General features: G+C 38.0%; 1 protein-coding gene across 1 annotated transcript in view; it reads left to right on the top strand.

The window, feature by feature from the left end:
* LOC149826780 (E3 ubiquitin-protein ligase UPL6-like) overlaps positions 1–17,922 on the top strand; it is a 146,926-nt gene that overhangs the window by 99,518 nt on the left and 29,486 nt on the right. The window contains exon 19 of the mRNA XM_090018976.1: positions 16,331–16,397. Coding sequence (XP_089875102.1) covers positions 16,331–16,397 — 67 coding nt within the window. The remainder of the gene's footprint in view (positions 1–16,330; positions 16,398–17,922) is intronic.

Here is a 17,922-nt window from a genome sequence, read left to right as displayed (position 1 = left end):
TGCCCGTGGGGTGGTTGTTAACAACCTGTCCATCGGAGTCTTTGTACCATCCATCCTCTCCCTTGATGAACCGTGAAGATCGAATGGGTACGACGGAGTTTTCTTAACCGCCGCCCCATCCTACATGCTCTGGTCTATTAGACCCACTCGAGCATCTTGCCTGTGAAGGCGAAAGGTCACCGTTTATGTGATCTCAGCATTGTGCCAATTGCACGCATCGAGGTTGCTACAACCTCATCCCCCAACCATCGTAACCCACATAGGACGTACTTGTCCAAAAGTACGGTTGTACCTCCCTAGAGATACGACTACGATGAGAGGGCAACATAAAATGTTCTATGATACTTTTGGTTCATGCATGTATTGCCTTATAAGCAAATGGGCCTGTGGAGGCCGGTATTATCTCATTGATATCAATAAAGAGTTGCTTGATCACTTCGAGGTACTCAATGACCCCCAGTACTATTTGTATCATACCTGTCTTCAGTTCTAATGATAGTAATTTGTGGGTTTCTCGATAGATAACCCATCACAAAGTTTTGTAAAAATCTGTATTATACTTGGCATGCTCGAATACTAAGAAACAAGAAGTCTCATACAAGATTCATCAGGCAATAACCAATAATGCATCTATAGTAACTTATAACAAGGAGCAAGGCGGAAATACAATAATAAGATCTTTCTAGCAAGGAGTCTACTCGTAGAGCTCACAATAAGCATGTAATTTCAAAACAAATACGAGAGCGGGAACACCATACAGACAATCACCCGTTAAGAAATTCTACGAGTAAGAATGCATGTCAAATAAACTATTCAATCACAGAATCCTTATAATTTATTTCATTTACACAAACCCTTCGTGCGACTTTCCCCTACCTCGGGATGTCGTGCAGCTGCGTGCGTCTACGCGTGTAGATGATACGAGGCTCGGGCCGCGGAGCCAGAGTGGGGGTCCGATACGAAGTCTGCAACAGTGCTACGTTAATTATCATGCGGAGCAAAAGGACAATCCTGTCTATAGGAAAAAGAGAGGCAGCAGAGGTGTGCCCCTGCTGGCCGAAAACAGACAAGCGGTGGGGGAACAAGCCCCTGCCTAAACATAGCGCAGCGGCAGGGGGTCACCCCTGCCGATGGCCACCAAGTGGCAGGGGCTGAGCCCCTGCCAACGGCACACAGTGGCAGGGGCTGGGCCCCTGCCGACAGCAATGGATGGCAGGGGGTCAGCCCCTGACGAAAGCATAAGGATGGCAGGGGGCCAGCCCCTGCCAGGAGCAAGAAGGGGCAGGGGCTGAGCCCCTGCCGACAGCACTGGACGGCAGGGGGGCCAGCCCCTGCCGAAAACACAGGTCGGCAGGGCCAACCCCTGCCGACAGCACGAAGTGGCAGGGGCTGAGCCCCTGCCGACAACACAGATCGGCAAGGGGCCACCCCTGCCGACGGCACAGGTCGGCAAGGGGCCACCCCTGCCGACAGCACAGGATGGCAGGGGGCCAGCCCCTGCCGGAGGCACAGGTCGGCAAGGGGCCACCCCTGCCGACAGCACAGGTCGGCAAGGGGCCACCCCTGCCGACAACACAGGTCGGCAAGGGGCCACCCCTGCCGACAGCATAGGATGGCAGGGGGCCAGCCCCTGCCGGAGGCACAGGTCGGCAAGGGGCCACCCCTGCCGACAGCACAGGTCGGCAAGGGGCCACCCCTGCCGACAGCACGAGGTGGCAGGGGCTGAGCCCCTGCCGACAACCCAGGTCGGCAAGGGGCCAACCCCTGCCGACAACACAGGACGGCAGGGGGGGCCAGCCCCTGCCGAAAGCCACAAGGTGGCAGCAAAAACAACAAAAAAAAGGGGGGGGGGGGGTTGCCGCAGGGGCCACCGGACCCCTGCCGGCACTCCGGCGATCCCCAGCGAGAGGCGGGGACGACAGGGGCTGCGTAAGCCACCTATCGGCCCCGATGGCACAGGGAGGCGGTGGGAGGCCGCGGCAGCGGCTGTGAGCCGTCGGCCGGCCTCCCGGCGAGGTGACAGGAAGGGCGGTGAGGAAGAGAAGAGGGAGGAGAAGAGAAGAGGGAGGAGCATACCTGGGAGTGGGGGCCGGCGTCGGCGGCGGGCGCAGCAGGGAAGGAGACCGGCGCGGGGGAGGAAGCTCGAGAGGGCTGCGAGAGGGAGGCGAGACTCCCCTCGCCCTCCGACCTCTCTCTTAAAGGCGAAGGGGGGCACCGGAAGGGGAAACCCCTGGTGGGTTTCCCAAATCCTCCCGCAAGAGAAGGGGGAGAAGGGGGGGGGGAGTGCGGCGCTCGGGACCCTGCGTCGGGTTACGCAAAACCCTAAAATAAAAAGGGGCCCGGGTCGGGTCCGGACCCGACCCGGCCCGGGTCCAAACAGTTTTTTTTTTTTTTTAAAAAAATGGGATTTTACACAAGTTGTATGGGATGCACTTGTCATGAAGACCTTTGTGCATTACCAAAGCTATGTTAATAATTTTGTTTCTTTTCTCAGTTTGGTGAAGATGAAAATTTGCTTCTTGTTGAAGAAGCTTAGATTTGAGTTCACCAAATCTTAGTCATGGGTGCTTTACCAAAGGCAATGAAAATCTTGTGTTCAGAACCGAAAACTTGCAAAGTCTGTCCTTTGATATGCTTTTTTGATATTGTACCTGTAATGAAATGATATCCCTAAACATGCAATAACAAGCCACTAGTGGGCAATAAAGTCACAAGGTGCTTAGGCACAATAGCATTAGAGAGCACAAAGGAACATAAAAAAACAATGTATTTTATTGATAAAAAGTTCTAAAGAGCCATACATACAAGAGGGGACAAGGTTTCTTATTTATTCAACAAAGGGGAGCTCCCCAACGGTCACAAATATGACCAATGGGGAGAATCCCAACAGTCCTATAATGTGGACAGTTTAGTCCGTGGTCAAAAAGTCAAAAAAGTGAAACTAGAAAAAGTATAAATAAAAAAGAGAAAAGTCCCTAATGGATTATGCTAAGTACATGTGATAAAAAGACAAAAATACCCCTGAGGGTTACGTTAATATACAACTATTATACATATATATCAAAATATATATGTATATAATAGCATACATGAATACGTAAGTGCATACATTTTAACACCCCCCCTAAACTGACGTGATATCACTGAAAGTTAAGTAGAAAAATAAAACGAGTGGAAAGGGCTTTGGTGAAGAAATAAAAAAGTTGGTACTCTGATGTGACATACGGTAACTCAATAGTTCCTTTTAAAAATATCTCACGAACATAGTAGCAGTCTAACTCAATGTGTTTGGTTCTTTCATGGAAGGTGTGATTGCTTGCTATGTAGATTGCACTTTTGTTGTCATAACACATCTTCGAGGATTTGAAGATTAAAACTCCCATGTCTTGAAGAAGAGACCTAAGCCAAACAAGCTCCATTGTTGTCATTGCCATTGCGCGATATTCTGCCTCAGTTGAAGATAACGAGACCTTCTGCTATTTCTTATACCTCCAAGAGATCAACAAATCCCCTAAAAAAATACAAAAATTAGTAGTTGAGGCTCTATAATTTAGGTTACCACCCCAGTCAGCATTAGTATATATAGTTAGATCTAAAGATGATGATGAGGATAAAAAAAACCCTTTTGAAATGGTGTTTTTAATGTATCACACAATCCTCATAACCCCCATATGCACTGTGGTAGGGGCATGCTGAAACTGACTTGCTGTGTGAATGGCATGAGCGATATCTGGTCGGGTGATAGAGAGGTAAGTGAGAGATCCAATCAATTGACAGTATGAAGTAGGATCTTCAAGCAATACACCATCTTTGAGTATTAATTTTGCATTTATGACTTCTGGGGTCTCCACTTTCTTTTCATTTGAAACTCCTGACTTAGCACATATGTCTACAACTAATTTCATTTGAGAGAGAATATATCCTTTTGGAGAGTAGGCAATCTCAATTCTTAAAAAGTATCTCAAAACCCCAAGTCAGACATATCAAAAATTTTCTTTAAAATTGATTTAATTTCAATAACACCTTATTTGTCATTTCCTGTGATGATTATATCATCAACATATAGCAGAAGAATCACAATTGTAGTACCTGTTTTATTGACAAAGAGAGCAATGCCATTATAAAAAGGGATAAATCCTAAATTAATCAAAACATTACTAAATTTATCATACCAAGCCTCAGGAGTTTGTTTAAGACCATACAAGGCCTTTTTAAGTTTTAATATTTTTCCATTTAAATTAACTCCTTGAGGGAGGTTCTATGTAAACTTTCTCACCAACTTCTCCATTGAAAAGACATTTTTAACATCTAGTTGGAAAATAAACAATTTTTTAATAGAGGCAATGGCAACGAGAGTTCGAACACTAGTCATTCTTGGCTACTAACCTTGCATTATATCTTTTTAATGATATGTCACTTTTGGTTTTGACTTTAAACACCCGTCTACATCCTATAGGTTTCTTGTCTAAAGGAGGATCAACTATTTCCCATGTGTTGGCTTTTCTAAGAGAATTAAGTTCTATTTCCATTGCTTCAATCCAATGAGGTTTTTGTTTTACATCATAATGAGATGGTTCATAATAAGAGTGAAGAGATAAAAACATTCTCTAAAGCTTGGAGAAAATGAGTCATATGATACAAATCTACTTGGAGCAATAGAGATTCGATTTGATCTCCTAAGTTATGATTCTTCTAATGGTATGTTTTGAGAGAACTTGTCAAGGGCACATGGGTAGTTACCTTCCACCATCTAGTTTACACATGCATATCATTTGATACATTTTCATTTAAACTTTCATGTTGATGACTAACTTCATCAACAATCGGCTGATCAATAATAGAGTTATTGTCAAAAGAATCAAACACCTCAATAGAGTTAGACTCATCATGTCTTGGTAATAGATCAAATAGAAATGAGTAATCAATTTCTTCTTTAAGTCCTTCGCTATCAAACCCATTTTCATTTTCAAGAAAGGTGACATCTTTTGAAACATAGAGCTTTTTATTTATCAGATCAAAACATCGGTACCCTTTTGAATTTTCACCATATCCCAAGAAAACACATTCAATGGCATTTGGAGATAGTTTATCATTTTATGAGTAAGTACATAACACTTGCAACCAAAGATTTTTTGTCTTTTAAATTTGAAAGTCATTTTAATAAGTTTTTGAAATAGAGAAATATTTTGTAACGAGGACGAAGGAGTTCTATTTATTAAGTTGATTTTAAAACGACTTCGACCCAAATTTTTTTTGGAATGTCCCTTGAATTTAAAAGAGTCCCAATGGTTTCTTTTATATGTCTATGCTTTCTTTTCGCCAATCCATTTTGTTGCGGAGTTCTAGGACAAGATCTTTGATGACAAATTCCATTTTGTTTCAAGTAGCTTCAAAAATTATTTGACATGTACACTCCTCCCGAATCTAATCTAAGAATAGATAAGTTGCTAAGAAATTAATTTTTAACCATTATATGAAATCCCTTTAAAAAAGAGGACACATCTGATTTATGATTTAGAAAATAAATCCATGTGTATCTAGTAAAATCATTAAAAAAAATAACATAATAAGAGTAACCTCCTTTTGGACCGGTGAAGGTGTTAAAATGTATCTCCTCCTAAAATCGTTGATGTAAATATAAATATATATACTTATATACTTAGAGATACATATACATATAATATTTATATGTATATGTATCTATATATATATAAGTATATATATTTATATATTATTTTCTTTTTGTTCACCCAATAAGGGTATTATTGTAAATTTCCTTTTTGCGCATATTCCAATAGGAATATGTTGTATCTTTTCTTTTTATTTTTTTATCTTTTTGTTTTTTATTTTTTATTTTATTTCTTTTCACCTTTTCACAAAAGGTGCATTGGGGATCCCCCAATAGAGTCGTTGGGGGGTCCCCAACGGTCACAAAAGTGACCGTTGGGGGGTCCCCAACGGTCACAAAAGTGACCGTTGGGGGCTCCCCAACGACTCCTTTGGGAGCCCCTTTGCACCCTCTTCTTCTTGTATAAATAGGGGTGATCCCCTCTTGTTTTTTCTAAGCTTGAGAGTCTCAAGCATTCGGTTCCTTCTATAAAATACATGCCATTGTGCATGTTTATTGTTTTTACGCTTTTGCGTATTTGTTCAAGTGTTGTGAGAGTGCCTTCGTGCACATCTTTTCCATATTTTTTGTGCTCGTATGTGTATTGTCTTTTCATAGACAATTTTACATGGTATCAGAGCAAGGTTGATTATTGAAGATCGTGGGATTCTCCTTTTTTCGAGTGCCTCAAAAAACGTGCCTTCCGATCCTTGAAGATTGAAGTGGTGGATCTTTCTTCTCAAATATTTTAGAAGAATCTTGTGCAAAATTGGTGTTGGAAATATTGTGTTGGTACGCTTTTTTCTCTATCTCTCTTCTCTCTAATGGGCGAAAAAGAGTCCCATTTTGCTCTTGGTTTCAAATTAAATGGGTCCAACTATCATGTTTGGGCCGGAAATATGGAGGCTCATATAAAAGGGAAAGGCCTATGGGGATATGTTCTTGGCACAATTCCGGAATCGGAACCCAAGATTACCATAGTAAAAGAAGGCGAAATCAAGATTCTTGAGGGAGAAGAAAGAACCAAAGCTCTTGAAGAATACTCCAAGAAACACGATGAATGGGAAATGAAGAATTTCAAGATTCTCTCATGGTTTTTCTCATCCGTAGAAACCAAGATTAATGCCAACATTATTAAATTCAAAAAGGCATCGGAAGCTTGTCATTATCTTGAAAAAATGTACACCTCAAGGGATCTCTCTCATAAGTATTACCTTCAAAAGAAGGCTATCTCTCTCTCCCAAGGTGAAATGACGATTAGGGAATACTTTGTCGATCTTTCCTCTATTTGGGATGAACTTGCAATGCTTGAACCAAAATGGAGTGGAGAGGCAATTGAGCTCCGTCATAAGCAACTTGAAGAAGATCGGTTCTTCAATTTCTTAAATGGGCTAAGGCCCGAATTTGAGCAAATAAGGTCATCTCTTCTCTCCTCTTTCACTCCCCCTTCTCTTGAAGATGTTCTCACCAAGTTAAGCGGTGAAGAGACTCGTATGAATTTATGTAAACAAGGACCAAATGTCCTTGCAGTCCCTTGTAATATTGAAGAACATAGTGAGGTCAATGCCGTATCAAGACCCGGAAACAATGTAAAAACCTATCGTCCCCCTCATTTTAAATTCCAAAATCAAGGTGAAAATGGTGGTCAAAGAGGAAGAAGGGACTATAGCAAAACTATTTGTCATTTTTGTAAAGAACCGGGACACATCAAACCCGTATGTCCTAAATGGAAGAGACTTCTAGCTATGGCTACCACTGGTGTACCACAGAAGGATGAGGCGTCTTCAAGTGAGACTCTTTCTATAAATCAAATAGTGGAAGCCCTTCAACCTCTCCTCAAGGGATCTACCTCCGGTGCGGCCGTATCCACTTCTTCTCCTCCAGGTAAAATCTCTTGGCTTTTGGACTCTGGTGCATCTTTTCATATGTCCCCAAACTTTTTGTCACTTTTCGATTATTTGAAAAACCGTTCCCCATCTTATGTCTCCACTGCTGATGGAACCTCCCTTGAAATTAAAGGAATAGGTAATTTTGAAACTCAAGAGTTTTCTATTCCAAAAATCAGATTTATATCTAAACTTAACTTAAACCTCCTCTTTGTTTCTCAACTCACGGACCATGGCTGTGATATTAAATTTTCTTGTGACAAATGCTTAATACAGGATCGCCAGTCCGGGAAATTGATTGGGGAAGGCTTTAGAAGAGGAGATCTATACTATATGGAATCTCTTCAAGTTCCAAAAGTTTTGTGTAATGTTGCCCGACATAAGGATATAAATGTATGGCACAAAAGACTTGGTCATCCTAATGTAAAAGCTTTTTTTCTTGTAATGACTGCATTCTCGGAAAATGCGCCGCTTACCTTTTGAGCAAAGAACTATGTTCTCTTCCAAAACTTTCGAAATTGTTCACTCAGATGTTTGGGGACCCGCACCTGTTGTTTCAAAAGGAGGTTTTTCTTATTATGTAATATTTGTGGATGACTTTTCCCGTTACTCGTGGATATATTTTCTTAAGTTTAAACATGAAGTGTTTTCATGTTTTAAAAATTTTCACTCAATGATTAAGAATCAATTCAATAGCAACATAAAGATTTTTAGAAGTGACTCTGGGGGAGAATATCTCTCCAATCAATTTAAGGTATATCTTGAGGATCACAGTATTATTCACCAAAGGTCTTGTCCTAAAACACCTCAACAGAATGGGTTGGCTGAAAGAAAACATAGGCACATTATTGAGACCACTAGGACTCTTCTTATATCTCAAAATATTCCTAAAAACTTTTGTGCCGAAGCAGCCCTTGCTTCTGTTTATTTAATAAATCGTCTTCCATCTAGGTTATTAGGTAAAATATCTCCTTTTGAGATATTACATAAGCTTGAACCTGATTATAATAGGTTAAGGGTCTTCGGATGTAAGTGTTTCATACTTACGGATAAGAATGACAAGCTTTCACCCAAGGCTATCCCTTGTGCTTTTCTTGGTTATTCCGAAATTCAAAAAGGGTTTCGTTGTTACGATCTTCGAGAGGATAAGCTATATGTCTCTAGAAATGTAACTTTTTTAGAAAATGAGAGTGGTTTTGAAAAAAATGTTTCTCAACAAGAAATTTTGATTACTCCTTCTTATTCGACTTGTTATCTAGTAATGATGACATATCCAGTGATGATGATGTATCATTAAACCATGATGAGGAAAATGGTGAAGATATTGGTGAACATAATGATCCAGAAAGTAGAGTTCCAAGTGAGCCTATTACCTACTCTCGTAGAAACAAAGACACCTTTAGAAGTGCTATTGATCAATATAGTGAGCTTTCCACTCCTCTTGACCATAGAAGATCTGAAAGAAATAGAAGACCTCCAACTCGCTTTGTATCGTTTGATTCTTTTTCACCCCGATATAGGGCTTGTCTTAGTGCTATTCACTCTTATTTCGAACCAAGAAATTTTGCAGAAGCTAAAAAATGTATAGAATGGCAAGAAGCCATGCAAAGTGAACTTAATGCTCTTAAAAGGGCAGGAACTTGGGATTTTCAAACTCTACCTATAGGAAAGAAAACTATAGGCTGTCGATGGGTCTTTAAAGTTAAAACTAAGAGTGATGGTTCTTTAGAAAGGTATAAAGCTCGCTTAGTTGCTAAAGGGTATGGGCAAGAGTATGGAATTGATTACGAAGAAACCTTTGCCCCTGTAGCTCGGATGGTTACCGTTAGGTGTCTTATTACTATTGCATCTATTAAAAATTGGAACATTTTTCAAATGGATGTTAAAAATGCTTTTTTAAATGGTGATCTTAACGAAGAACTATATATGGATGCCCCACCAGGCATGATAATTCCTAAGGATAAAGTTTTTCTTCTTCGTAAGGCTCTCTATGGCTTAAAGCAGGCCCCCAAAGCCTAGTATGATAGATTTACCAGTGTAATGTTGGAAAATGGTTTTTCATCGTGTTATACTGACACTGCTTTGTTTACTAGAAAATCTAATGCAGGGATTGTAATTTTATTACTTTACGTTGATGACATGTTAATAACAGGTGATGATGTTCAAGGAGTCAAGGGTATTAAGTCCGTCTTGACTTCAAAATTTGAGATGTCAGACTTAGGTTTTCTGACATATTTTCTTGGAATTGAGGTTGCCTATTCGCAACGTGGTTATTTTCTATCTCAATCTAAACTTGCCTGCGAGATTATTGACAGGTCAGGTATTTCTGATGACAAAGTATGCGAAACTCCTGAAGTTGTGGGAGCAAAAATGAAGATTGACGACGGTGTTCCTCTAACCGATCCTACTCCTTACAGGCAGTTGGTAGGGTCTTTAATGTATCTTAGCATTACTCGACCCGACTTGTCACATGCTATACACATCGCCAGTCAGTTTCAGCATGCTCCTACAACCATTCATATGAGTGCTGTGCTCCGCATCATCAGATATTTGAAGGGAACGGTAAATAAGGGAGTATTTCTATCCTCTTCCTCTGAATTGAAATTGCTTGCTTATACTGACTCAGATTGGGGAGGTGACCCTAGTAACCGTCACTTCACCACTGGTTTCTGTGTTTTCTTAGGTGAGTCCTTGATCTCATGGCGATGCAAAAAGCAACAAAAGGTCTCCCTGTCATCCACTGAAGCCGAATATAGAGCCATGGCATCTACCACCATGGAAATTGTATGGATTCGAAGTCTTTTGGAAGATATGAGAGTGTTTATCAGAGAACCAACAAAGTTGTGCTGTGACAATAAAAGTGCAATTTATATTGCCAAGAATCACACCTTTCACGAGCGAACAAAGCATATAGAGATGGACTGTCATTATGTCAGAGAAGAATACTTGAAGAAGGTCATTGATCTACCATACGTAACGTCTGAGTATCAGCTTGCTGACTTCCTCACCAAAGCTCTATGTTCGCCCAGATTTCATTTCCTCCTTGGCAAACTTGCGGTTATCACACCGTAAGTTTGGGGGGGGTGTTAAAATGTATCTCCTCCTAAAATCGTTGATGTAAATATAAATATATATACTTATATACTTAGAGATACATATACATATAATATTTATATGTATATGTATCTCTATATATATAAGTATATATATTTATATATTATTTTCTTTTTGTTCACCCAATAAGGGTATTATTGTAAATTTCCTTTTTGCGCATATTCCAATAGGAATATGTTGTATCTTTTCTTTTTATTTTTTTATCTTTTTGTTTTTTATTTTTTATTTTATTTCTTTTCACCTTTTCACAAAAGGTGCATTGGGGATCCCCCAATAGAGTCGTTGGGGGGTCCCCAACGGTCACAAAAGTGACCGTTGGGGGCTCCCCAACGACTCCTTTGGGAGCCCCTTTGCACCCTCTTCTTCTTGTATAAATAGGGGTGATCCCCTCTTGTTTTTTCTAAGCTTGAGAGTCTCAAGCATTCGGTTCCTTCTATAAAATACATGCCATTGTGCATGTTTATTGTTTTTACGCTTTTGCGTATTTGTTCAAGTGTTGTGAGAGTGCCTTCGTGCACATCTTTTCCATATTTTTTTGTGCTCGTATGTGTATTGTCTTTTCATAGACAATTTTACAGAAGGACCCTATACATCCGAATGCACTAATTCAAAAGGATGAGTAGAAATAAAGGTTCTACGAGGAAAGGGAATAACTTTTATTTTTCAAAAAATGTAATATTTATAAGATATATCTTTTTCATTTCATATATTTTTCAAAAAAGGAAAGAGATACATCTTCGAAAAACTAGGATGCCAGAGTCTCTTATGCCAAGTATCAATACTTTTGTCTTGTATATAATTACAAAATGACTTGGGTGGAAGGGATAAAAAATCCATAAAGTAAAGATCGCCTCTCCTATGACCTTGCCCAATCAGCTCCTTGATTGGATATCCTGCACGGTGCAATTTTTAGATGAGAATTTTTTTTTGCAACCATGATCGAAAATTTGAGAGACGAAAAACATATTTAAATTTTATTTTGGAACCTCCTTTATTCTTGAAATAAGATTTTTTTGAGAATTTTTTGAGTCAAGTGTTCCAAAACTATTTATTTTTAAAAAAGTTCCGTCGGCCGTTGAAACATAAAATATGTAAAATTAGTGCAAACTTCAGAGATAGCATTCTTATGCGGTGTCATATGAAAGGAAGCACCCGAGTCAAAAATTCACATACCTGGGCGAGATAAAAAACATGCAATGGCGACACTCGAAGCAGAAGATTATTTGAGAAGTTGTTGAAGTGTCTTTGATATTTGGCTAAGTGTGTCTTAATATCTCCTCCATTTTTGCTTGTTTCTTCTTTCTTGGGTGTGATTTATCTAATGGAAGCGATTTTGCCTTTAAGCTTTGAGCATGCCGGTTTAATGTGTCCCGGTTCTTTATAATAGTGGCAAATAACACCCTTCCTACATCAACTATTATAGTTGGAACCATTATTATAGTTATTTTGTTTTACAAAGTGGGGGTGGGGGGGGGGGGCTTATAGGCCCTTACATTGGAACCCGACCTAGTAACGGCCAAAACATCATCATTCTTATTGGTCATATTAAGATGAGTATCTTCTTGACATACCTCGGCAAAAGCATTTTCAAGAGACATTAGTTCTATGAAGGAAAGAAGACCTCACTTGTTCAAATTCCGGTTTTAAACCATGACGGAATTGAAAAAAGTGTTCCTTCTCAGTTTACTCTCTTCTAATCTCAACATCTTCAGGATCTACCCATTTAGGCTCAAGAAGTACCAATTCATCCCAAAGAGGAGACAAAATACTAAAATAATGCCAGACACACATGTTCCTTTGCTTAGTGGATCTAATCTTGTCTTAACAAAAATATTGTCTAGTAAGATCCTTTTGGGTATACATACCTTTAAAAAAAAACCAAGCTTCATTAGCTCTTATAAATTTAGCAATGTTGTCACATATTTTTAACATTATTCATAAACCATGCTAAAAATTTTGCATGGTTGCTTTCCCAATCCTCTACCTTTATTTGATGTTTATTGATGGCTTTAACACATTCATCTCCAACATGAGCTTTCTCAACACCTTTTTCGACTTTGGTGAGCTTTAACGATGGTTCAAGAGAAGTTTTCATCACAAAGCCCCAAAGTTTCTTTCCTCTAAGATGATTTTCCATAGCCGAAGTCCACATCAAGTAGTTGGATCCATTGAGTTTGAAGGAGAGCTCTACTCTTAATTCATACTCCACGACAGAAATGAGATAGGTAAAGAGGAAGAGAGGGCAACACACCTTTGCCACAATCTTCAATCACCACAAGCAAGACCTCAAAGATCAAGTTTACCCAATGGGCTCTGATACCATGTAATGAAATGAGGGATCACAAGTGATATCCCTAAACACGCAATAACAAGCCACTAATAGGCAAGATAAAGTCACAAGGTGTCTAGGCACAATAGCACAAGAGAGCACAAAAGAACATAAAAAAATAATGTATTTTATTGATAAAAAGCTCTAAAGAGCCATACATACAAGAGGGGACAAGGTCCCTTATTTATACAACAAAGGGGTTCTCAATAGAGCTGTTGGGAGCTCCCCAACGGTCACATTTGTGACCATTGGGGAGAATCCCAACAGTCCTATAATGTGGATAGTTTAGTCCGTGGTCAAAAAGTCAAAAAAGTGAATAGAAAAAGTAAAAAATAAAAAAGAGAAAAGTCCCTAATGGACTGTGCTAAGTACTTATGATAAAAAGACAAAAATAGCCCTGAGGGTTATGTTATATACAACTATTATACATACATATCAAAATATATATGTATATAGTAGCATAAGTAAGTGCGTACATTTTAACAGGACCCTCCATGGAAGTTACTTGCTCTATAACTAGTCTTGGTCATATATTGTAAGAACTACCATAATTGAGTTTCTACATGTGGCTCTTGCAAGAGTTACTTTAATTGGTACGTTTTTTGGTATTGGGATCTGTTTGATCCAATGATGTGAAAAATACTGGTTTTGGCAATATTTCTAGAGAGGCAATTTCTTGGCATATGCTAGGTTTTCTATAAATTGAAAAATCCCTATGAGATAAAAAGAGAATATTGTTTATATTATTCTTCAAAAACATTAAAGCAAATGTAAGTTTATCATGGGAACAGTCTAGTTAAAATACCTTTTTTAAATAATTTAGTAAAATAAAATACCTTATTACTTTTATACTTTTTCAAGATATTCTTGATGTTTTTGTGTTTTGAAAATATTATGATGTTTTTCCTTTTTTGGACAATTTCAGAATATTGTTGATGCTTGTGTTCGTCTTGACTATTTCTTGGCAAGGGTTTTTCAAGGGAGATTTTTGAGTTGTTTTTCTCGAAAAAAGTTTTCGAAGCTTTATAAAAAGGAAAAATAAAATAAAAAATCACAAGATTCCTTCTCCTTGTCCATTTTTTTTCTTCTTAATTCCTCTTCCTTCTTTCCTTGCCTTCTCCATCCTTCTTCCTTAGTTCTCCTGCTCAGTCAATGAAAGCCCTAAATGTTGAGGGTTGAGATCCAGCGAAGGGTTTTGTTGCGACTCTTATAACTAAGTTTAATATCCTTCTTGAAATGTTTTATTTAAATCTTTCCAACTTTTCCATTTGGAAACTACAGCACTAAAATCTTTTTTGAAATTACCAAAATTGCCTCTCTTCAAAAGCGGCCGTCTATTGATGGTGGCTGACTTGGGGCTTTTTTAAATAAAGCAAATTTTGAAAACTTCTCAAGATTTTGGAAAACGAAACTCAATTTGATTTGGCTAGTTTTGTGGTTGGATCACTTTCTTTTAAAGGAAATTTTGGTTACAATATTTTTAGTCGCGATTTTTTTTTAAAATCTTGTGTATACAAACCTTTAAAAGTGTGATATTTTCAAATATTGCTGATATTGGTGACCATGTTCAAAACCATATCATATTTTGTAGCGTTCCGAAGAAGTCGAAGGATTTGGTGCTTTACTGACTTCTTTTGACTCCTATCATTCTAGATGTTTTTGGGTCTCTGAATCATTGCATCCATCTATGATGTGAGCTTCTTCTATGAAAAATCTGATAAAATGGTGTTTATCTTCTTGATCCCTATTTTCTACACAAATTCCTTAAGTATGGATCTCGAACTCTGAAACGAAATCCTTAAGAATATGCACTGCATCTGGGACATCCAGAATGGAATCACGATCACTTCTCATAACTGCATGCACTTGTGGTAATAAACAATTGGATCAGAATTGTTGTGACTTTCATCGGACTACAACTGCTGCAGAAAAACTAGCTTTGGATACTTGCTTCCTTGCCCTTCATTTGTTTTGTGGAGATCTACTCCTATGCTCACTGGAGATAGATTCCTACGCTAAGTGTTTTTGTGTGGTTTCTTTTTTGTGTTTGCATGTATGGGCCAAAACCTAGTCTAAAGTGTTCAATGCTTATGTTAATATAGTAATAAAGACTTTCATATAAATGTGCTTCAAATTCATGTGAAAGTTGAAATAAGGTGTAAGATAAGTGTACTGGAGATGTGCTTATTAAGCCTTTCTAACTCTGAAGCTTCCTTCTTCCTTGAGTCAACGGCGTCTGAAAAACCAAACCCTAAATCTTGCTCGTTCTTTAATTGAAAAAAAAATGAACGTCATTTATGCAGCTATTCATTTGATATTTAAAAATGCTTTAAAGTAAAAATTTCAACTTTTTTTATTAATTAAAACATAAAAAATTATAAGATGAAACAACATTTTATTCAGTATTGTTACTAAAGAAGATTATGTTACCAAAATAAACAAATTAATTAAATAAGAATGTAATGGTGCATGGAAGAACCTCATAAATATTACATGGCTGTTGGCAAGATGTAAACAAGATCTAGTGGAGCTGATCTCTGCCATTTATCTCCCATTTTGATTCATGTCGGAGAGTCATCTGAAGCCCAAGTGAAAAGGATAAAGAGAGATAGGGACGATACTGAAGGATCCTTTACCCAGACAATGGAATTGAGAAGACATTAGTGCATTATAGTGTTCATTGTTGAGTAGTTCTTACTTTATCAAAACACCATTGCAACATACTAATAATAGTGTTACATCATGATACTATAAGAAATGCAGTACATGACACGCATTACAAAATTGACATATTCAGTTTCCCTTGCATGTCACCGAGCATACGCTGTTTCATACTGCTGGTTCTAGAGTCATTCTGGAGCAATGAATTCCTGATCACATCCTCATCTGTACATGCTGGTATACTGGATGGCATGCCATTCAACTAGGATGAAGTTGTTACTAGTCACGTGATACAATTTTAGGTCATGCAGCATGCACTATTAAATAGCTAGAGTTGTTCTCCTTACATAGCCATAGCACACACTGAAAATAACTGGTGTGTTTTGCTATGCATTGAATCTCTGGGAGAATTCTTCCATGTTGGTTAAGCAAGCAGTTTGCCATTTCATGAATGATGACCAATTAATGCAGATTAGAACATCGTGGAAATGTAAAGTTGAATTTATTTATTAGAATAAGCATGAGTAGTCTTGGCAACTTCTTACGCCTTTCATTAGCTACAGTGACATAGTGATAACAAGATCACTTCTAGATTCTAAAAGCCTTTTTGATATTATAATTTCCTTTTTTGCTGCTTTTGAATATCTGATTTTCAAATTTTTAGGCATAACTACCTCAATATTATAATTTCCTTTTTTGCTGCTTTTGAATATCTGATTTACAAATTTTTAGGCATAACTACCTCAATGACTTGCCTTCTTTGGACCCAGAATTGTACCGGCATCTCCTTTTCTTGAAGGTATGCTTATGGTAATTTTCACATATATTGTTTTTTTTCCATTTTGGTGATTCATTCTCTTATCTTATAAGTTTGCTCAGAAGTATTTGGTCTGTTGTAACATTGGATTTACCAAGTCCAATTTGATGGTGTGATAGTAGGCTCCGAAAAATTCTCCAGTCCTTTGAACGCAGATCGGGCATGATCATCAAAAAGACAAAAAAAGATAGATAAGAGGAAGAAAAAGGGAAGAGGAGATGAGAGGGAAAAGGGAGAGTATGATGGAGAAATGGGGTCTCAATAGAAAATAAATAGGTTAAAAAAGATATATAGGAAAACAAGCTGCTTCGGCCAAATTTTTAGAAACAGGGCTGTTTTATTCTTATTTATTGAAATCTGTTAACCTTCATTAAAAATAAACATACAAACAACTTTAAATATTTAAAGTAACCGTAGATTAAAAAGTTTATAAATACATCCAAAGACTACCCTAGAGTCACTCTGATGCCATCAGCATACAAAAGCTAGGAAGCAACACTAGTTACATGCTCATAAAAAGTCTAACCCAAGTTGCAAGAGCAAAGAAAATTAAAAAGGGAAGGGACACAGACCATAATGTGAATTAATAAGAGAGTTCCACAATGCACATATAATGACTCAATGTGTTTACTAATTTCCTTTCCTCATTTTCTTTTTTTTTCAAATGAGACTTTATGGGATGTTTCAATTTGTGGAAAGCAGATTCTTAGGCAACCATTTTTAAGCTGAATTCCAAATAAATTGTGTTTGATGTTTCTATTTTCAGTCAACAATTTGTTAACCCTATGGGTTATGATGCAAAACTGCTCCCATATGAACAATGGTGGGAGCATGCTGAAACTGGCTCGCTGTATAAACTACATGCATAATTTCAAGTCTCATAATTGAGAGAGATAACAATGGCTCAACAAGTTGTCTGTATGCTGTTGGATTTTCAAATGATTTCCCATCATCAATCTTCTTTTTGACATTTACAACTTCGGGAGTGTCAACCTTTCTTATCATCTGACATACCAGGCCTCTCAACAATATCTAATGCAAATTTAGATTGAGTCAACAAATAACCTCTAGAAGAATAAGTAATTTCTATACCAAGAAAATATTAAAAAACCCCCAAATCAGTCATTTCAAAATGTGTTTTAAGAAGTCTTTTAATGTATTTAACTCCCTGTTTGTTACTTCCTGTGATGATCATGTCGTTCACGTAAAGATATTACGAATAGTGAGTTGATCCCTATTTCAAAAGGAAATTATTGAAATACCCCTAATGAGTATTTCAGTTTACATATAATTATATATATATATATATATTGGGTACACTATCTTAACAGTGATGAAAACAACCATGATGAATGGACATAATAGGTAATGGATCAGGTCTAAGTGTAATGAGATATGCGGAAATACAAAGAATCTTTGCATGCTTGCTTTTCTAATCTTCCACTTTAGATTGATGATCTTCAATGGCATTTATGCGGGCATTTCCTTCAGGGGATTTTTCTTGATC

The sequence above is a fragment of the Nuphar pumila genome, chromosome 10, assembly GCF_984573655.1.
Source record: "Nuphar pumila chromosome 10, dmNupPumi1.hap1.1, whole genome shotgun sequence".
In the NCBI taxonomy this organism is placed as follows: Eukaryota; Viridiplantae; Streptophyta; class Magnoliopsida; order Nymphaeales; family Nymphaeaceae; genus Nuphar; species Nuphar pumila.
The sequence above is the reverse complement of the archived record's forward strand: the minus strand, read 5'-3'. Positions and strand labels throughout refer to the sequence as shown.